The 22,094-nt window shown below is 36.4% G+C and overlaps 2 protein-coding genes across 3 annotated transcripts; one reads left to right on the forward strand and one right to left on the reverse strand.

Annotated features, from left to right (window-relative positions):
• The first annotated feature begins 2,528 nt into the window (after positions 1-2,528).
• On the forward strand, positions 2,529-16,171 carry LOC103958621 (anaphase-promoting complex subunit 1). Its single transcript, XM_009370908.3, is given in 39 exon segments — positions 2,529-2,854; positions 2,990-3,053; positions 3,138-3,222; positions 3,325-3,611; positions 3,707-3,812; positions 3,900-4,060; positions 4,180-4,257; positions 4,259-4,368; positions 4,463-4,532; positions 4,787-4,954; positions 5,138-5,312; positions 5,315-5,624; positions 6,131-6,590; positions 6,788-7,126; positions 7,995-8,078; positions 8,411-8,503; positions 8,596-8,655; positions 8,911-9,009; positions 9,282-9,422; positions 9,753-9,833; positions 10,320-10,388; positions 10,633-10,704; positions 10,891-10,984; positions 11,053-11,135; positions 11,322-11,378; positions 11,504-11,581; positions 11,679-11,800; positions 11,873-12,033; positions 12,382-12,458; positions 12,535-12,645; positions 12,749-12,850; positions 12,984-13,124; positions 13,376-13,549; positions 13,925-13,988; positions 14,125-14,264; positions 14,346-14,503; positions 14,637-14,715; positions 15,062-15,160; positions 15,547-16,171. Coding segments are annotated over 39 exon segments (5,481 nt in total). The 5' UTR covers positions 2,529-2,624; the 3' UTR covers positions 15,946-16,171.
• Positions 16,172-17,002: 831 nt separating this feature from the next.
• Positions 17,003-21,429, reverse strand: LOC103958620 (xylan O-acetyltransferase 1). Of its 2 annotated transcripts, XM_048565051.1 has the most exons (6): positions 20,665-21,429; positions 20,271-20,634; positions 20,011-20,182; positions 19,059-19,258; positions 18,801-18,959; positions 17,003-17,680 (listed from the first exon to the last, which is right to left on the reverse strand). In XM_048565051.1, exons 1-6 carry the CDS (start codon positions 20,978-20,980, stop codon positions 17,332-17,334), a joined length of 1,560 nt encoding a protein of 519 aa, XP_048421008.1. In that variant the 5' UTR covers positions 20,981-21,429; the 3' UTR covers positions 17,003-17,331. The 2 variants fall into 2 exon arrangements, with proteins under 2 accessions (XP_048421008.1, XP_009369181.2); XM_009370906.3 differs by having other exon boundaries at positions 20,271-21,427.
• Positions 21,430-22,094: the final 665 nt, after the last annotated feature.

The raw sequence follows: 22,094 nt of genomic DNA on the forward strand, positions 1-22,094 counted from the left end.
CAAGGGATTTTTCTTTTTTCAAATCTTCTTTTGTACTTATATTATTTTTTTATTACAAACGATATTTTATACTAATTTATATTAACGAGGGGAGAAGTATTTGAACTCAAAACACATTAGGTCAAAAAAATAAACCTTAGCTACTAAAACAATCAGCCATTTTTATATACTGATTTTATTTAGACACACAAAATTTATTATTTCTATAATTTTGGCGGTTCCATGCACTCTATAAGAGAAACTATCATTTTTTGTGTTCATAAGGATCATTATTGGTTAATCTGAGTGGTACAATAATTGAGTTGTAATATAACATGTTTGACAAGGCTTGCGTTTTGGTCAACGTTTCATGCATGTAGTGCTTTCATCATAGCTTAGTTTGGTTTGGTATTGCTGTGCTTTAAAAAAAAACTGCTTCTGCTGTGCTGTGAGAATAAGCAGCTGTGAAATAAAGCAGTAGAGTGTTTGGTAAAGTTTTTTGTAAAAGTGCTTTTGAAAAAAAAAAACAGTATTAGAGTGTTTGGTAAACTTTTATGTAAAACAGATATGAAAAAAAGCTGGTTTTTCAAAGCTAGGTTTTGCAGCTTCTTGATTTTGGCTTTTTTTCATCCAAAACTGTGAAAAAAAGCTGAAGCTGAGTGTTTACCAAACACAAAAACAGCTCCCAGCTTTTTTTGATAGCAGCTTTTTTCAGAATCACCTCACTACCAAACCAGGTCTTAATGAGTCCACTCCAGTACTGTTTCCTTTTTCCTTTTACACACGAAGAAAACGTGAGCCACGACGCCATGCGTTACAAATGAATGGGCAAAGAACTTATATTTGGGAGCATGTGTTAAACATGATCTGCCACAAACAAACCTATTTTCAATTAGTGTGTGGTGGTGAACGGATTTGGATCCTCGCCGGATCATCAACGAACACAGACCGTTGATAAAAAATTATGCAGTCATAATTATTTATTTATTTATATTTTTCATGCAAAACGATAATGCTTTACTTTTAAAAATAAAAAAAAACATTTAATTGGGACGGTATGATTTTTTATCAATGGTCGTTGATCCCTAGGATCCCCAAGGAGGGGATCCGGCGAGGATCCAAATCCGGTGGTGAACACAAAAAATTATATCCTCCACCAATCCATAAACGACACATAGTAGTTAATTAATAAAGGCAATATTATTTAATTTGCTAATGGACATTGAAAACACGAGTTGCTGATTCATTGTCTATTATTAGCATCTGAATCACAAACTTAGCTTAACTAGTTTAGGTTATGGCAAATTTGAAAGTGATTTTAGACAAACACAAAGTGTTTTAATTTTTTTTTTGAACAATATATTTGTTATGTTAGATGTTAAATTAGAAAGTCGATGAAATTCGAATCCACACTGTAATGCAAGGACAATACTTCTATCCATCACCGTTGGTGTTTTAACTTCTAATAATATTTGTCGTAAAAAGTTAAAAAGTGTTATACTTTCAAATACTAATTGATGGTTATAACTATCATGGTGGGAATACTATAAAACAAAAAGGAGTAAGTTTAACACAATAAAAGTCACTTAGTTTTCACACATATTGTCACTTGTACAATGTGTCTAGGGATAGACATGGTTCAGTTCAGTGCAGTTTTGAGTGTAACCGAAACCAAAACCAAGATTTTTTGTTCATATTGTTTAGCTCTGTCTGATCCCAACAAAAATCCTCTCAATTGATCCTCATTTGATTTGCTAATTTTACATTTTTGTTTCACAGTTCGGTGCGGTTTTGAGGTGATAGAAACCAAAATTGAGATTTTTTGTTCATATTGTATAGCTATGTCCGATCGTAAAAAAAATCCTCCCAATTGATCCTCATTTGATTTGCTAATTTTATATATATTTTTTTTCACAGTAAATTCAAAATTTCGAAGATTTCTTATGTGTTTTGGCTTGTGATTTGAGGACTTCGAGATCAAAAACTTAGACGGCGAAGGACGTATTCGTACTAACGTCGGTGCGAACTACCTGAGTGATCACCTGGGCGGGCAGAACACAATGACGATGCTAGAGACTGAGGGGCACTTACCCCATCTAAGCGCCCCCCTTATGCTGGCTCAAAATCTCCGCCCCTTGCGTCGTAGGTGGGGCCCTCCAGAGGGGAGGGCAAAGGGTGGTCGCTAAAGGACGGAGGGGTGGTCGTTGGGTTTTTATATTTTTCAAGTATTTAATTTATTTTTAATTCGTGAAGTACACTATAAATCCAGCTATGATAAAATAGTTCACAAGTCAAATTTTCAAAAAGAGCATCATTTGTTCAAGAAAAAGAGCATCACAGATGACATGTTAGTACAATACTACCTAATAATTTATCCGTAACAAGATGATGCCGTGAATTTAAAACGAATAACTGACATGTCAAATCTAGCATGCTGCCTATATAAAGTTAACCAAAGCTGGAACAATTCTATTCCTATGCCTCACTGGAACAAAACTGTCCACGCAACCAAACGGCTAAAACTCTAGGGTTTAAACCCCAATCTCCCCAAATTCCCACCCGTTTATTCACCACCATACAGAGCAAAAAAGAGCGGGAGACAGTCTCTCACTCCACTGAGCTCAATCTCTCACTAACCCCTCAAAATGTCGCCGTTGGCCGTTCGCCGCCTCACGGTGCTCGGCGAGTTCAAGCCGTTCGGATTAATCGCCGAAGCTCTCGACGGTAAGCCCGCCGATAACGTCACCGACAAGTATGATTACTTCCTCTTTGACCCCGAAACCGTCCGAGAACTAGACGAAACGGAAGACAATGACTCTTCGGCCTCCGCGCTGAGCGATCGGTGCGATCACGAGCTGTTCATTCGACGAAATCGGTAATTTCTGCAATTTTTTATTTTGTTTCTGTTTGGTTGCTCGGAAAATGGAGTAGAAAATTGAATTTAAATTAAAATTGAAAATGCAGTGAGTGTGATTTGGAATTCTGAAACATATTTGCCGTAATGTTACAGGATAATATGGTCAACCGGTCCGCGAGTGTTTAAGAGATTCACATTGCCGTCTCCAGTAATCACGGTACATACATTTTGCCTGAATTTGCTTTTCTGGTGATATACATTTGTTTTGGTAATGAAAATTTGTTTGTATATATAAATCCAGGCTTGCTGGTGTCGCTTGGGGGATATGACCGAAGCGCTTCTATGCGTTTTACAAGTTGCTTGTTTAACAATCTACAACACATCAGGTGCGAAATCTAGTGGATATTTTACTCCATTTCGAAACTTAATTGTCGATAAATTCCTGAAAAGATTGAACAAAATATGTTGTTTTGTTTGTTGTCCAATAGGTGAAGTAGTCTCTGTCCCTCTTTCTCGAACCGTCACATCGGTATGGCCTCTTCCATTTGGTTTGTTACTTCAGCAGGCAGCTGAAGTGAACTCAACTATACATGCTCCTTCTTCATCTTCGACTACTTTGTTTGGCGTACGAGATCTCCCTCGTCCTAGAAGAGAAAGTGGACATAGTCCACAGCACAATGTCAATTTTGTGACTTCACTTGACCATATCGCCAAGGGAGAAACAAGCCCGGTGTCCTCACATCTGATTTTGAAAGATCCATTAGAAGAACCACACGTACGCTATTGAATTTTGTACTTTGCTTTGCTATTTTGTTTTTTGTTTCTTTTGTATTTTTCTTGATGCATGTCTTTTTAATGAAAATATTTCAGTTGGCTCATATTGAAGAAAGAGGAAAACTGAACTTAATGAAGGAATTTGATGAAACTACTATTTGGACAAGTGATCGAATTCCTCTTATGGCATCATATAATACAGGTTCCTTAGATGCCAAGTTACTTCCCCCTTTTTTTTTTTTTTTTTTTGGGTTAAATTCATATATAATCTTGCCACGTCTCTATGCAGGAAAGATGCAACATTCTGTGTGGGTTGCAGAAACCAGTAATTCTAACCATGAAATGGCAAGTGCTAGTTTAGTAGATGCAGTTCCTGCTGGTGTTCTAGCAAAACAATTCTCATTTCGTAGAATATGGCAAGGCAAGGGTGCCCATACAGCAGCTTGTAAGGTGCCTCTTTTTTTTTTTTTTTTCATTTTATTTAAACATCAATTAAGTCCGTATCTAAAATAAACCTTAATTAAGTCATGTGAATTTCCTTTCGTCTGATTTTGTAAACTATATTTTAGGTCTTTCTAGCGACTGACGATGATGCAGCTCCTATTATTTGTTTTCTTCATCAAGAACAAAAAAAATTGATGTGTGTAAGGACTTCAAAGTGTTGAGATAAATAATGAAATTATATTTGACATTAAACCTGACATGAGCTGGAGCATACCTGCAGTTGCAGCAGCACCTGTGATTGTTACCCGCCCTAGGTATGGTTTCATGTCATGTTTACTTTCCCTTTCTTTTCTTCCCAAGTCTGTTTAACAATTATATGAACATGATTTTCTCCATTAACTTTTCCAGGGCGAAAGTGGGACTGCTGCCATATTCAGACATGCTTGTTCTGGCTCCTGAAAATGTCCTTCTTCTCTATGTAAGCTATACCAACTTGGTAGCTTATATCAGTTGAATCATTGTTAATAGATTGTTCACATTCTCTCTAATGGTTCAAATAGTACCCGGAAATGGAATTTCCAATTTGCTTTCCATTCTATTAGTAATGAATTGATCAATTGAGAAACTTTTATTTTGCCGTTTCTTATGTTTAATCAATATATTTATAATGTTGTGTTTACCTCTGGCATAAGTGTGCAACATTTATGCAATCAACCTTTTTTATTTTTGCAGTCGGGGAAACATTGCCTGTGTAGGTATATGTTGCCTTCTTGTGTTAGTGAAGGCCAATTTTCACATAATTTAGAGTTTCCAGAAACATCTGTTACTCAGGGCCTGAAGGTTATAGGATTGGCCGATGCTGTTGAGGGGCGTATCAATGTTACTGTAAATAATGGGAAGGTAAGTAGTTTCTTGATTTCATATGTTTGTTCTGGAAAGCCAAACTGCTGTCCACATACCTTCTGATGTAAACACACGCTCTAGTCTATTCTCGATAATTGTAGTGACTGCTGATTTCTTTATCAATTTAAGGTACTTGCTATGACAGCTATTTTATGGTCTTATTTTTTCAATATTGTTCAGATGTTTCGGTGTGTATTACGTAGAAGCCCTGCATCTACCCTGGCAAATGATTGCATCACAGCCATGGCTGAGGGACTAAGTACCAGTTTCTATAGCCATTTTCTTAGTCTGCTTTGGAAAGATGGTGACCTTGCTTATTTAGCAGAAGCTGATTCTAGTGTTCACTCGGAATGGGACTCCTTTGTAGCCTTATAATGGAAATGTGTGGATCAAGTGCCACTTCTAAAAAGATTTCAAATCCAATGCCACAGTCATCTTGGGAGTTTCTTATTCACAGTAAATTTCACAACAATTTCTGCAAACATAACTTTATTACTGAAAACTCTTCAGTAACATCATTGAATGTGCGAAGAGTGGACTCCTCTCGGATAAATTCAGATGGTACAAAAAGGTCAGATAAAACATTTTATCCAAAGCTGTTGATGGAGAGTTTACATTGTTTGCATGCAGTATATGAGAGCCTGAAACTGAACAGTCTTCGCAAAAGGTGTGTTTTATCTTTTGTAATCTTGTTGTATTTTAACTTTTATCATTAGTACTAATATTTATTTTTAATTTAGTTATTTAGCATTATGCACTATTTTGCAATTATGATATTGATTGCATATACTTGAGGTGCAGTGATTGAGTGACCTTGGATGAACCTTCTTAAAGTTTTGTGAAAATTGATAGTTTAGGTGGAGTGCCTCTTTTGATGCGTTACCTTGCCAGACCCTTATTGTATGCTTTCCATGCTAAGCAGTGCAGGATCCTTAAGATCGTCAGCACTCAAATAACGCTTCAGTTTGTTAATTGTTTACCGGAGGGTTGCATTCTTTGATACTTGATTGTTTCTATGGGCATTTCATATTGAGCTATTATACTTAACTAATCTGCAATCTGTCATGGTGCAAGTTGTAACCTTGCAAACACATAGTTATTGACTCATGTTTTTATTTATTTATTATTATTTTTTTAATTTGCTTTAAATTTCTCTCCTAAATTTTTTTTCAGGGACTTGGAGCTTCTGGGATTTCTATTATGCAATATTGCTAAGTTTCTGGGTAAAGAAAGTTATGTGGACCATTACATTCGTGATTTTCCTGGCCTTTCTGGAACTGTTGGAATATGTGAAACATCGTTTTCACAGGAAACTTCTCCAAGTTTATTCAGGTGGCTTGAAAACTGTTTGCTACATGGATATAATTCAGCTAGTATTAATGATCTTCCACCATTGATTCGTAAAGATGGGAATTCTATTGTAAGCTGGGCCCGGAAGATAGTCTCATTTTATAGTTTGTTATCTGGTGCTAAACACATAGGGAAGCAACTGTCATCTGGTGTTTACTGTAATATTGCCACTGGATCATACAGCACAAATGAGGAACTCACAGTTCTGGCAATGGTTGGGGAAAAGTTTGGACTGCAACAGCTTGACTCATTGCCTTCTGGTGTGTCTCTTCCTTTGCGACATGTAAGAATTGCTACACGTAGTTAAGCATCACTTACTTATCCCCTGGGCAATTTACTGTTATCTGAAAGAGTTTTACTTTTTGTTTTTTTTTTTTTTTTTTGGTATCAGTATTGTAATATTACTTAGGTCTCCTTATTGATTTTCTAGTTATCAATTTTCATTATCAACTGAATCCTTCGTTTCTGTGTGTTCTATAGGCACTGGGTAAGTGCCGGGAATCTCCTCCCACTGGTTGGCCTGCAGCTGCATATGTTCTTCTTGGTCGGGAAGATTTGGCTTTGTCATGTCTTGAACGATCGTGCAAATCTAAGGAAATTGAAACCCAGACTAATGTGAACTTAATCTCTATGTCTGCACCTTACATGCTACATTTGCATCCAGTCACAATTCCTTCTGCAGTTTCTGATACAACTGGATTGGAGAATACTAAGTTTGAAGATGCAGATTCTGTTGATGGGTCTACGATTGATGGCATGGAGCATATCTTCAACACTAGCACACAGTTGCGCTATGGTCGTGATTTACGACTCAATGAGGTGAATTTTAGTTCTTTTTACTTTAATTGTCCGTTTTGACATGCTATCACTAGGCTCACAGTATTTTGCTGGAGTGGTTGCTCTTGTGTCTATAGTAATTATTGATGTAAGTGTATTTGTCATTTTCCCCTTTAACCTACTGACAAAGATAATATGGCTAATATATATTTTTGGGTGTGAAGGAAGTGCATGTGGCTACACCTTCGATGTAAAAAGGTCATAATGGAAATTGTTGATGTGTAGAGTTTTGAGTGGAACTTGTTGAAGATTTTCATTTTCTCATATTGTTGTTTTCATGTACCACTGCTATCTTCAATGTGTTTGGTTATGCGGCAGGACACTTTTCTGGTGATTAGTTTCTGTTGCCATTTTGAGTACCTGTAAGAATGCATGAAACTATGCTCTAAATCTAATCTTCTCTCTTAATTTGAATCCTCTCTACTGGGTTGGTCTAGTGTGATCTGAGTAAGTTTGAGCCTTGCCATTGCTAAGGTATCCAGTTATTAAATATGTATAATCTACATGGAGCACAGTTTGTACAGATTATTTATTTGAATGCCTAAAATTTGTAAAGCTTGCTCTGGTTCCTACTGACATCAGGGATTACTGTGATTATTACCATTGGTTTCTACTCTATGTGGTTGGAGTGTTAATGCAGGTGACTCTAAGGTTTTCGTCTTTCAGACTATAATCACAATCGATGATTATAGAGTTCTGTTATTATTCAGCACCAATTATTGATTGGTTCGTTGGGTTTTATCTTATCTGTTTTGTGTTGGATTTTGTCTTTTTTGTTATTGGTGTTCTAGAGTATCTCCTGAATTGAACTGTACTATGCCTGTCTGAAAGCGAGTTTTACTTCTATCAGGTTAGACGTCTCCTCTGCTCAGCAAGACCTGTGGCAATTCAAACATCTGTTAATCCTAGTGCCTCTGATCAGGACCTCCAACAGGTACACCTTACTATTAATTACTTGTTTTGCATATGCTGCTGTTCTGTTAACTGAAATGCTAATGATAATATACTTAAAAGTTAAAACAGCTATTGAAGAAATGCAGCTGTGCATTCTCAGCACATCTAAATTTGTAGAAGTAAATTTTTGTTTATGCTCCCCTGAGAAGATAAAAACGTCTGATCTGTCATAGGTTCATACTTGATCCCCCTCTGCCAAACCAAAAGATACATTTTTGGGCACTTTGATATCCCTTTTGTTGCTCAGTGGACAGACAATTTTTATTAATGCCATCTCTGCATATTGTTACTGTCTTTTTCATTGTTGTAAAGGCCCAGCTATGGCACCTTGCACAAAGGACCACCGCCCTTCCTTTTGGTCGTGGGGCATTCACTCTTGCTACCATATATACACTTTTGACAGAGGTGCATCTTTTTCTTTGGTCCTTTTGTTTCTATACGTTGATTGCTTGAAGTATGCTAACAAGATTCTCCTTCCCCCTCCACCAATTTTCTAGGCCTTTGCAGTCCCCAAGCTTGTTTTAGCAGGTCGGTTGCCTGCCCAGCAAAATGCAACTGTATGTTCAGATTTGCTCTTTTAGCAATTTTGTTTCTTTTGTGCCATATTCTTTGTATTTCTAGTTCTCTTTCAAACATTTTTGTCTCCTCTGCTACTACAACTTTTGGTAAATTACTCTTTCATTGAACAGTATATGATAACTATAAATGATTCTGATTTGAAAATGATAGGTTGGGTCTTGTAAACAAAAACAAAAAGAATTACCATCTTGGTACAGTCTGTTACCCATGCATATTATGTTTTTCTATGAAAGGTTAATCTGGACCCAAATGTAAAGAATATACAAGAAATCAAATCTTGGCCTGAATTCAACAATGCTGTTGCCGCTGGACTAAGGCTGGCTCCTCTTCAGGTTTTCTCTCTCTCTCTCCCTGTTTTTTTTTTAGGACATATAGCACTAATAATTTCCTTATTATGACTTCCATTTTTAATATCTTTTTCATCTGTGCATTTGTATGTATTGCATTACAATGAATCTCTACATAGATGTCTTTCTATTTAGTTTTACCATTAGATATCGAATATAACATCATGCTACTCTTCATTCCTCCAACATATTCTATGTAAGTTTTAAATATTTATATGGTATTGAGTTTTCTGTCTTCTCTTGGCTTATCATTCCAGGGAAAAATGTCAAGAATGTGGATAATATACAACAAACCAGAGGAGCCAAATGCTATTCATGCTGGACTTATCCTTGCGCTGGGATTACATGGTTATCTTCGTGTTTTAACTATTACGGACATATATCAGTATCTTTATCAGGTAATGTATTCCGTGACTTTTAGTTATCTATTATCTTCTTTGTAATGCCCTTGAGTTGCTGTTACCTGTTTTGATACCTCTAGATTAAAACCTCTTAATTAGGAGCATCTTAATGTCTGTCAGAATTTCTTTTTAAATTCTTAGAGAGAGAGAGAGAGAGAGAGAGAGAGAGAGAGAGAGAGAGAGAGAGAGAGAGAGAGAGAGAGAGAGAGAGAGATGTTGACTGCCTAGCCTTTTGTTCCTTCTTGATTGCCACCACCCTAGTTACCATTTCTTTTCTCTTCTGTATGTAGTTCTCCAGTTAGTGCCTGATTTACTTCAATTTCTTAGGAACATGAGACCACAACGGTTGGTATGATGCTCGGCCTGGCAGCTTCTTACAGAGGTACTATGCAACCAGCAATATCTAAGGTAATGACTTGTGCCTTTTAAGAACCTGTGTGCAACTTTTGTTGCTTTTTGTGTTGAAAATAATATTTACAGTCCCCTCTCTCTCTCCCACTGAGAAATTTCAATATCATTCATCTTGCATACTCGTCGTTGATTGTCATTATAGTTGCACAAGTTGGAGAGTGGACTAACTTGTAATCTTTTCAATAGTTACTAAGTTACATTGTCTTTAACCAGTATCATTTCCTTGGTATGTACTTTTCATGCAGTGGGCTGTTTCAGTAGATTAAGAGCATATTTAGAGAGTCAGAACATAAATTTATTTTATTTAAATGGAAGGAAGGACACATTTGAACATGCTAGTTGAGCATGATTTAAGCTGAAGTTGCATGGTTAATTTATTTCTTCCAAATTTGTAGTTGTTTTCGGATTCCTTTCTCTTAATGTTGTATCCATATGCCTATGGTGTTTGTGGTGTAACTTTATGTTTTTACAATTTCATTACAGGTTCTTTATTTTCATATACCTGCTCGACTTCCAGTTGCAAGTGAAGTAGAGTTACCAACCCTTCTGCAGGTATCTGCTGAGCTATTGTTATTATATTACCTTCAGAATAGGTCTCTTTTGTATCTGTAGGATATTGTTTTCCAAATATATGTCAAACGACTCAAACCACACCTTCTACTGGAAAAGTTGCAGTTATGAACATATATCTTTTACTTGTTTTTCTTGTTCTAGTGTACTATGTTACTATAGTTACTAATTTTACTTTCCTCAACTTCCTATCTTGTTTTACATAATGATTCTTTTGTCGTTACAGTCAGCAGGTCTAATGTCAGTTGGGCTTCTTTATGAAGGATCAGCACATCCACAAACAATGCAGATTCTCTTGGTTTGCTCTCTTTTTCATTTTTTTGTTGCTCCATTAGTTTGCATATATTTTATTATGCATTGCATGAGATACTATGCTATTCTGTTTTTTAGCTTTTTGGGTGATTGATACTAATCTGTACAATCTTATCTTGGCTGTAAGATGCCTTTGGATCTGACTTCATATGTTATATGCTGTATTTTACAGTTGGAAATAGGACGTAGAAGTGCAGGGGATAATGTTCTTGAAAGGGAGGGTTATGCTGTTTCTGCAGGATTTTCATTGGGTCTTGTTGCATTGGGTATGGACAGTTAAATGTTTATATCAATTATTTCAAAATGTGGTCTTAACGATAGATGTTTAATGAAGGTCGGGGAGAAGATGCTCTTGGTTTCATGGACACAATGGTTGATAAATTGTTCCATTATATTGGTGGAAAAGAAGTTAACAATGTATGGTGTTAAATCCATATTTCTTTCATTACTCTGTTATCTTTTGTCGTGTTTAATTTCAAATGTTTGAACATTAGTACATTTTGTTTATATATGCCCCCAATGTCTTGGGAAAGAATTTCATCCTACCATAGTATTGAATTTGTGGTTATTCTAACTTGAAAGTTAATTGTTCACCTGCATCAGGATAGATCCCTTTCATCAATATTATCAGCCGATGAACACAGCCGTGCTGCTGCACAGGTTGAGGTTCTCACACTAGCTTAATTGTAATTGTTCCATTACATAGCAGTCTTTATTTTAACCTACTCGTCTGCATTTTTTTAACAGTTGATATGGACATTTCCCCATGTTATATTGTCTTGTAGATGATGGATGGAACTGCAGTCAATGTTGATGCCACTGCACCTGGAGCCACACTCGCTCTTGCTTTAATGTTTTTGAAGGTAATTTCCAATCAAGACGATACTGATTTGAAAAGTATACTCCAATTCGCTTATCTGTCTGCACGATAATTTCTCACATACTGCTATTCTGTTACAGACTGAATCACAGGTGATTGTGTCTAAGCTCTCTATTCCTCAAACACAGTTTGAGTTACAATATGTGAGGCCTGATTTCATCATGCTTCGTGTCATTGCCCGAAATTTGATAATGTGGAGCAGGTACTGCTGGTCATTCAATCTGGGTCTATATAACTACTTTTTAGACATAATTTGACAATTTATTGTTTGTAGGATTCATCCTTCCCAAGATTGGGTAGAGTCTCAGATTCCTGATATTGTCAAAAATGGTGTCAAATGCCTTGGGGATGATACTGATGATATTGATGAAATGGATACTGAAGCATTTGTGCAGGCATATGTCAATATAGTGGCTGGAGCCTGCATTTCCCTTGGTAAGATGTGGTTTTCATATGGTATTGATTTTTTGAGGATATCATTTGCTTATATAGTTGCATCCAACTCGAAGAATATTGATGTAATTTTCATTTTTATTGAATGTGTTATAAGATGCTATGTCTTTTTTGGCAAGCTAAAAGGATGTGCCTTCCACAACTTTTTATTCCAATTGTTCAATAATAAGATTCTGAGCAGATTCAGCTATTTGTTAAGTTATAACTGTTTCATTTGGTTACAAACAAATTGATATGCTTCAAATGTTCTTTTATAGTTTAGTACTCATTAGCTTTTAAACATATATTTGTATCTTATTTTATCTTCCATTATAACTTTATCATGGGCAGGGTTGAGATTTGCTGGTACAAAGGATGCAAATGCTCAGGAGTTACTTTACAGCTATGCTGTTTACTTTCTGAACGAGGTTGGACGTTAGCACGATGTTGCTTAACTTATAACCACCCGGACGTTACTAATAAGTACTTTTCTTTTGTTTGCAGATCAAGCCAGTTTCTGCTACAAGTGGAACCTTCCCAAAGGGATTGTCTCACTATGTCGATCGAAGCACATTGGAGATATGTCTTCATCTCATTGTTCTTTCCCTGTCTGTGGTAATTGGATTTTTCATTCCTACTTTTTTTTTGGGTATTTGTATCTACTATTTCCTAGTACGAGCGCAGTTAAGTATCTGGTGCTAATGCTCTGAAATGTCAGGTTATGGCTGGTTCTGGACATTTACAAACCTTTAAGCTGTTGAGATTTCTCCGCAACAGAAATTCTGCAGATGGACATGTTAATTATGGTGTTCAGATGGCTGTAAGTCTTCCACTACGTATCGTCAGATCTCGTATTCTTCTAGAAATGTTCATACTTTCCTCAAAATTTCTTTGATGGCATCCCCATTATTACAATTTAAATTTTGTTGCATTTGTGTTTCTGTTCACTCTAGGTAAGCCTAGCAATTGGTTTCTTGTTCCTTGGGGGAGGAACACGGACATTTTCAACAAGCAACAGTTCCGTTGCTGCTTTGCTGATTACTCTCTATCCACGATTGCCTACTGGACCCAGTGATAATCGATGCCACCTCCAGGTCAAATGGTTTTCTCAGGCATCACATACATCTATAATTGGTTTTGAAAAATGTATTGGTTTAATTCATAATTGATTATACCGTAGTATTGACCTTGAATAAAAAAGTTAGAGGGAAACATGTTTAAAATATATTTGTTTAGGTCAGACAACTTTTGTTAAGAGCGAATGGAAAGTGCTTGCTCCTTCACCCTATGATATCTGATTGCTGATTATGAGTATCTTGAGTTTCTGAAGGAAGTGTAATTTCAGGCATTTCGGCATTTATATGTACTTGCAACTGAAGCCCGTTGGATCCAGACGGTTGATGTTGACACTGGTCTACCTGTGTATGCGCCTCTTGAAGTTACTATTAAGGAAACTGAACATTATTCGGAAACAAGTTTTTGTGAGGTTACGCCTTGCCTTCTACCAGAACGTGACATTGTAAGTTTCAACTGTTAAGAATAACTCTGTCGGAAATCATAATTCTTCAACTTCCCTCTCTTCCCCCATATAATTGAAATGAAAGGAGACTTTGCTTGGGGAACATCGAAGCTCTGCATAGAAATTTTCCTCCTTTTGGATTTAAAAATATGTGAAGAAACTGTATATAAACTATACCAGTTTTAAATATTATGGAGTTTTTTTTTTTTACCTGAGCATTTATGGACTGCCAAATATAGTATATTTATGTAGGTTTAGTGTTCCTGTGTGACTTCAAGTAGTGAGTTAATTACCTTGGAATGAATCTGACTGCTATTGTATATATGTTACACAGAAAACTGGTTAACGGATTATTTGATTTTCTGCTGTTTGCAGTTGAAGTCAATACGCATTTGTGGCCCTCGGTATTGGCCACAAATAATAGATCTTGTCCCTGAAGGTATGCACTTGTTTCTGCTTGTTTTTGCTAATCTATACTGTTTCCAAGAATATAACTCTTGATAGTCAAACTGTCAACTCTATTTTAATTTCATAGTAATGCGATGTTTTGCTTTATTCCATATTTTGTTTAACAGATGAACCTTGGTGGACCCCTGGGGACAAGAATAGCCCATTTAATTCTGGTGTTGTGTATATCAAAAGAAAGGTTGGAGCATGTTCGTACATTGATGATCCCATAGGGTGTCAGTCACTGCTGTCACGGGCAATGCATAAGGTAAAAAATTCTCTACCACTGCTTATTATGTTAGTGATGTATTTGGATGACAGAGTGGATACCAAATTGTTCTTGATCCAGGTGTTTGGTTTGACAAGTTTAAAAGGACGTGATCCCTGTTCAAGCGGGGACAATGGACCTGGTTCTGTTACTGTTGACCAGTTGGTTGGTACGTTCTCATCTGATCCTAGCTTGCTTGCTTTTGCACAACTCTGCTGCGACCCTTCCTGGAAGAGCAAGTAAGTACCTGTTTTTATTTTCGCATTTTTCTCTTTGGCCTTTTGGTTCCAGTTTGTGGTCTGGAATTCAGTAGGGATTGGACATTATCCATGTAATTTCTTTGAAATAACCAGTCTCAATATGTATATGCAGATCTGACATTAATTTCCAAGAATTTTGCTTGCAAGTATTATTCGAGTGTGTGAGCAAGGACAGACCTGCTCTTTTACAGGTAGCCATAAAATATGCGTATGAGATTATTTTCTCTGCCTTCAATTTAAACGAACCTTGCATTCCGAAATTAGTTCTTCCAGCTTGGTTGGATGCCACAAGGGCTATAATCTGCTTGTACCTGCCGGGTGGTGTATCTTGATATGATTTAGATGCGACACATTCAATGCAAACTGACATTCGCCTTTCATTTTCTTAATGTGATACGGGATTATGCTTTTCAACTATAACTGTAGAAGTCGAACTGATTATGCTTTTCATTTTAATCAATGCTTTCGAGATGTTCCCGTTTCTGAAGGTTACCCTTCTAATAATAAACTTAATGCTATCTCCTGAAAAATATGCAGGTCTATTTGTCATTATACACGACAATTGGATCAATGGCAGGTCAAGTTACCAGTGATGCTGTTGTTTTATCCGACTCTCTTGCTATTTGTAATCTTAAGGTAGTATTCTATTGACCTTTCAGTTTGCCCTAGTTATAACTTTCATTAACTTTTTCATATTAAATGATGCCAAAAACTATATCAATTCCTTAGAGTTGAACATCGGTATGGTTTTCCTGTTTAATGATCAAGAAAACACATTGTAAAAAAAAAAAAAAGTGGTTGAAAAAACGTAGGTGATCATAATTGAATTAGGATGAGTTGAATATGTAACTTTGCTATAACTGGAGAAAGAAAGAAAAACGAGTTAAATTTGCAAATGATTGATATCGCATCAACTTTTTTTCTTTTGTTAATTCATTCTTCGGTCTCTAATAATCACCTTTTGTTTTCTTAATGACATAATTTGTTGCACTGTATTTTCATCCACCCCATTCTGACTGCAGCTTGCACTAGCCTACAACGAGACTTTGTTAAGCGGAAGATCCACTGCTTCGAGAGGCGGCATTGTTCAATCCAACTTTATAGCATGTCTTAGGAAGCAGGTGGAAGAGCTCCTAAACTGTTCTCAGGACTTGAAGGACGACTTTTGTAATTATATGTATTCTGGGGGGTGGCCAAATGGGGAATTCCACGGAGATAAACGCTCGATACTTCTCTCTTGGTACCTTCAGTGGTTCGGTGTACCAGCTCCATCTGTAATTAAGATGGCTGTGGAGAAAGTCAAGCCCAAGCTCAAGTCCTCGTCAACTTTGGTCCCTTTTTTACATCTACTATTTCCGAGGACTCACATCAATGCTATTGCCGCGATAGATAATCTTTTTTCATCTAACGAGAGCAGATGAGGCACGGATTGTACAGAGTACGGTGAAGATTCGTTGCAGAATATGTCTCAAGACGCGAAGGTATCATCTGTTCTTTGCTTTCCACCCTTAGATAATCATTTTCTGTGGAGCATATCGCATTCATCTGCTAGACAGCCTCCGCATTACAGAACCTTACATGTATATTGTTTGAAGTAGGTATATGTAAAATGTCGCAATTAAATACGAAACCTTTTATTTGTCTTGATAGTAGGGTGCCGTTAGAGGTTTTTCGCTCTCATAGAGAAAAACAAGCTCTTTTTTATGGATGGACGGTAATTTTGAAGTTTTGAATCCTCTAACTAAAGTATAAATCGATTTATGCAAGAGTTGAATTGTTAATTTATATGCCATATACTAACACTGCCAAGTCTTTTCTTGTTCTTTTTGGACACCATTTACCAAGTCTTCTACTTCTTAATTTACATAACATAACCATAACATCGTGCTTTTTTTTTTTTTTTTTTTTTAATTTAATTTTTATTGGATTACATATCAAACAGCTACTTCTTAATTCAAGATTCAAAGGTTCTAACGGTCAGATAATAGGCAACATGGATTAATTGAGTTTCTCATGTGTGCGTTCGTTATAATACCATACTGATAATTTGCAATCTAATTTGCCAAACCAACAATAGCTACATACTTTGTTTCATTGTTTTTGCATGAGCTCTTTTCATTTGATTTTGGTTTTTCAACTTTTAAATGGGTGTAAAGATAAATTACATGTTGAATTGCATTTGTAAGGTTAGTTTAGGCAGTAAATATGGGTTCAAAGAGATATTGACAATTTAATTAATAATGATATGGGTTTAAAGAGTAAGCTGTGTGTAGAAAGAAGTTCTATAGGTTCAAATAAATTTCCCTTTCTAGTATGCTTGAGGTACTGTACCCAACACAATTGTTCACCGTTAGATTCTTGATCAAGGAGCTAGTGACCAAGATTTAACCGTCAAAAGTCTCCAGTAAAATTATCGAGAACTTAGTCGTTATTTCCAAGACTAGAAGTAAAAATAGGATAAGAGAAGAGGACAGGACATACAGTTTTGTGTTTTCTTTATTATTTTTTGGAATATGAATTTTACAATTCAGGTTTTTGGGGGAGGGGGTGGTACCAAAGAGTCCCTTTTCAGCCTAAGCAAATTTTGTGAGACTTCGGCTAAAAATTAGCATCCTCATTCAGCTCTCACCTTTAGTCAAATTGGCTGAATAAAAGAACAAAAAAAAAAAAAAAAAAAAAAAAAAAGAAAAAAAAAAGGTTCCTAAGAAAGTAAAAACTGAGGAGAGAAATTACATGAAATAGTGGACCCAAAATTAAAACAAAAATTATAAAAAACAAGGGGCAGAGTGTACGGATTTTCCTATGTGTCAAGAGCGGGAGATGATACGTGAGTAAAGAAACTCGTTCCACGTGTCGGGCAACCCGGGGAGGCACCAATGGATGCAGTCTGCGTAAGTGGCCGGGTCGGCTTGCTGCTCCGGCGTCAACAGCTTGCCTTGCCTGATGGTGTGGACTGAGGTATGTGCATCTTTGCGGAACTCGGAGAGGGTTGTGATGTTGAGAAAGTAGACGGGCACTTTCATTGATTTTGTTATGTTGCTTGAAATCACAAATAGCCTGCGGTCCGTGCCCACTTCCAACGGGGTTGTCATGTTCAGAACCGGTGTGGTTTCTTTTGCACATTTTATGCCATCTGGGTTGCCCCAATCCAAGCTCCTATGACACCACAAACGTCAATTAGGGTTGGAAGAAAAGTCATAGACTCCGTGAATTATGTTATCAAATAATGCGTCAGTACGAAAAAGCTTTGGTAGGATTATTAGATTACGGTAACTCTCATATCAGATGGAACAGAAATGTAGGAGTCTGTCTATATTTTTTGTGAGAATTGTTCTACGAATAACGTAACATGTGCTCTCTATGTTGGAAGTGGAAGGGATTAAAGGACATATATTAAGATTATTCATTTAGAAATAGATATGTAGTGGTTAACCAACCAAAGATTAGGGTCGAATCAAAGCTTTGGGGTTCATTTTCATATACCCACAATCAACCACCCAACAGCTCACGCTCACCTAAGGGATGTTATTATATTATTTTTTTAATTATTTTTTTTAATTAGGGGAGGAAGAGGTTTAAAATTATTATAAGGAAAGGAAAAGTATTAAACCCGAGACGCATGAGCAGAAACTCGATACTATATTTAATATGATATTAGATTACATGCAGATATTCTTGTATTATATTATATTATATTCACTTACAGAACATACAACCCAAAAAAAAACAGGAGACAGGTATTTTTGCCTTAAGCTAAATGCACTTTCTCAACCAATCTACTAGGCGTAGGCTTGCCTCACAAGCTAATGATTGAAAGAAAATTTTGGGTAAATGACAAAAAAAATGGTTGCCATTAAGTTTGTTTAAGTTTAAACCATTGCAAATAAGTTAATTAGGTACAAGAACCACGTGAAGAATTACCAAACTTAGATTCTTTTATTTAACAACCGATATTTTAAACTACTCTTATGAAGGGGAGAGAGATTCAATTTAGGATGCAAAAAACAGATGAAAGAAACTATGCACCCAGCCTAACCTACGTACGCACTATACTAAGATTCTTTAGTACGCATGTGCTTGTGCATACTTTTAACTGTATAATTGCAGAGAATTCGTCATTATTATTTATATTTTGTTTTTCGTCAAATGTTATTTTCTATGCTTTTGTTTTACGTTCTTTTTTTTTTTCCCCCAAAAAAAATGCAAATTTTGACAAAACTGTTTCCACATTTTGAAGCATAAGAAAATAATTAAAAAAGACGTGCGAGAAAATTACTTGATGTGAAGAGGAGACATGCTGCTGAAGAAAACGGTAGTCCGATTAGGATCAATGTTCTTGTCCACCCACTTAGCCCAAGTCTTCATGACTCTCCGGTACGCCCACGGCCGGTCGATCTCATCGTATTCCGTCGCCCCTTGATCGAACGAACCTCGTCTTTTCAGTCGAAACAACAAATAAAAACACATCAACTTCTTGAAATTGCTAAGAAATTAACTTTTTAAAATTTTGAGCAAGTTTAATTTGGCTACTTACAGAACTTTCATGTTGAAAGTGTTCATCCACCAAATGTATGTGTTGAAAATTAGATAGTCGACGCCCTTCCAATTTTCACCATGCTTTTTAATTGATTTGGGCATTATTATTCGATTTAATATGCTGTGCATGTTTGGATCATCTGAATTTGACTCCACCAGAAATGGAGCCCAATAAAATTCCACCGTGGCATTATAGTCCTAAAACCACATAATTAAACCAAACAAAAACAAAGAATATTTAGATAGTTCCCAAAATATGTGTCTGCCAAGCAATCTACAATGCCATACATGAAATTACCTCTACACCATAGATATGAACATTGCTCGATTTCTTACAATTTATTTAACTGTAAAATAAAGTCTGATGAATATGCAAAAATAACTTACTAAAATCATAAAATATAAAATTCTTAGACACCTTTCGAACTCTAATTTTTTCACAAAAAATAACAGCTCCTTACTGAAATAATAACGAGGGAAACTTCGAAAATCTTGTCTTACTAGGGCTACTCTCCCACCATGTAGAATTAGAGGGAATCAAAATGTACGAGAACTTATTCTTTTGTAAAAAGTTTTGGGAGAAAGTTTTTAGTATGCTAGGAATACGATTCGGTACACTAAGTGTTATAATACAATTTATTAAAAAAAAATTCTTTAAATTTCTAACTAATTATATTATTACACTTAGTGTACCTAACCGTGCTCCTGACACATTGAAAAATCTCGATGTGTGGGTTGATGATGACGTCATCAACAACCTACCCAAAATTTTCTCATAATTTTTTTTTTTAATCTTTTGGACCAATTTTTTTTTTTTTAAATTCATCATAAATTGCAAGTGAACTGCTGACAAGGCTATCAATTCATTAGGTGGCCCATGCAGGAATCATTTTATCTACTAAATGAATGGAACCTATGAAAAGGTAAAGAAGAAAAATGAATATGTTAACCTCAACTCTGAAAACAGAGAGGGAGCCATTCTTCACCAAGCTCTTCCTGCCGGGAGGAACGACAGACTGAGCAAAACAAATCATGGATTCCCACTGGTTTCTGTTCAGTGAATCTCCAACAAACATCAGCCTCTTGTTCCTCAATTTCTCCAGCAACAATCTCGCATTAAACCTAATCCACACAATAATCAAAACCATAATTAAACAAAAACCCAGAAATCAAAATTCAAAACCAGTAATTAACAGTTAAAGATTCATACTTTGGGAGATTACAGTCTCTGGGCTGCCATCTCCAATGCTGGTACAGAGAGTCCTTCCTTCCATTCCTCATGCATGTCACTTGCTCCGTAAGGAACTCGCATTCTTCTTCTTTGTATAAAGGGTGAGTCACCGGATCGAAAACCCAATCTCCGTTGAACAAATCGCAATCTTCCGGCGGCAGTTCAATCTCCTCCTCTTCCTCTTCTTCCTGAGAAGAACCCAACAATTCAATCTTCTGATCTTCGTGTTGTTCGACGATGGATTTCAGATCAACCGGCTCTTGGGTTTCATCCGAATTGTTGTTCTCCAACTGGTTTTCTTCTGAACTGTGATTCTCCAACTGGGTTTCCTCTGAATTGTGATTTTCCAACTGGGTTTCCTCTGAATTGTGATTCTCCAAATGGGTTTCTTCCAGTTGGGTTCTCGAGCTCAGAGACACTCTGTTGTGGGTTTCCTGAACAGAGTCGGTCTGTTTCGTTTCTTGAACCGGGTCGCTCTGTTTCGACGACTGTAGTTCTTCCTGGAATTCTTGAGCTTTGTGGCTCGAGAATGGAAATTCAGCAATGGATTTCACGTCCTCATTGTACATGAACACCCCGAAGAGGAAGACCGAAAAGACGACGACGAAGACGGAGAGGTTATTGTTCTTGCGTACCTTCATTGCCGCAGATTCGGAGAGAGAGAGAGTTTTTCTGCGAGGTAGCTGCATGGGAGAGAGAGTCGAAAAGAGAGAGGGAGTTGGAGAGCGGGAGGAAGAAGAAGGAAAATATAAGAAAGAAGTGTGAGACACGAAGGTGTGGATTAAGAGAGAATTAAGGGATTTTTAGCAAGGGAATATTAGATTAATGGGATTTGTTTAATTGGGTATTTGGTGAAACGTGGTTGTCTTCAAGAAAATGGTTTTTGGCTTTTTGGTGGAGGGGAATTGTCCTTCTCAGTTGCTCTCTTGCTTATTTCTTTTCTATTTGAATAGAGACCAATTCTAACTAATTCCCTTCAACTTGGCTCCACAGAGAGAGAGAGAGAGAGAGAGAGAGAGAGAGAGAGAGAGAGAGAGAGAGAGAGAGAGGGAGAGAGAGAAGTAATCTCAAAGCTTCTGCTAAGTTGGTCTCAATCTGCAGGCCGTGGTGGTGATATGAAACTCAACTCCAGGGCAGATAATCTGCTTTTGTTTATATATTTTGATGGGGAAGCTTCAACTTTCACAGAGTTGTTTGGAGGTCCTACTAAGGTCTATAATTTTCAAGAGTCAAAGCTAATATAATGATTTAATCTTATTACGAATTATAAAAAAAAGATTTTGGCACTCTTTTTAAAAAAATATTTTTCTTTTTTTTAATTTTTAGACTAATAAATCGAAGAAAAAATAATAGACAAATACAAGGAATTAGTGCAGAAGAAGAAAACACAAGCGTACACATCACCACTACCGAATTTATGAGCATTGTCCATTTTTCTCCTTCACTTTTCACCAAATAATGTCCATATCTTATTTTTTATGTTTGAAATTGTAATAGTGTGTTTTGGCTTTCCACATTAGATTGAGATTTTGGTAGCAAATTATTAAGTTCATACAATCATGCCACTTCATGTATATATGTATACATGTATAGCGCACACGTTATATATATAGCAATATTTGTTTAGGAAAAAATAGGTAATATTAGTTTGGTGATTATATGGAAGGAAGAAAGATTATTGTAGGCAACAAATATAAGCAAATTCTATAAATTTGCTCTTCACTTATTATGTCATGGATGAGGAAGTAGAGTGTATAGGAAACAATAGCAAGGACTGGTTTGGAATTGTTTTTAAAATGATAG

This window comes from the organism of the source record quoted next, unplaced genomic scaffold (genome assembly GCF_019419815.1).
Source record: "Pyrus x bretschneideri cultivar Hongxiangsu unplaced genomic scaffold, Pyrus_bretschneideri_v1 Contig4, whole genome shotgun sequence".
Taxonomy (NCBI): domain Eukaryota; kingdom Viridiplantae; phylum Streptophyta; class Magnoliopsida; order Rosales; family Rosaceae; genus Pyrus; species Pyrus x bretschneideri.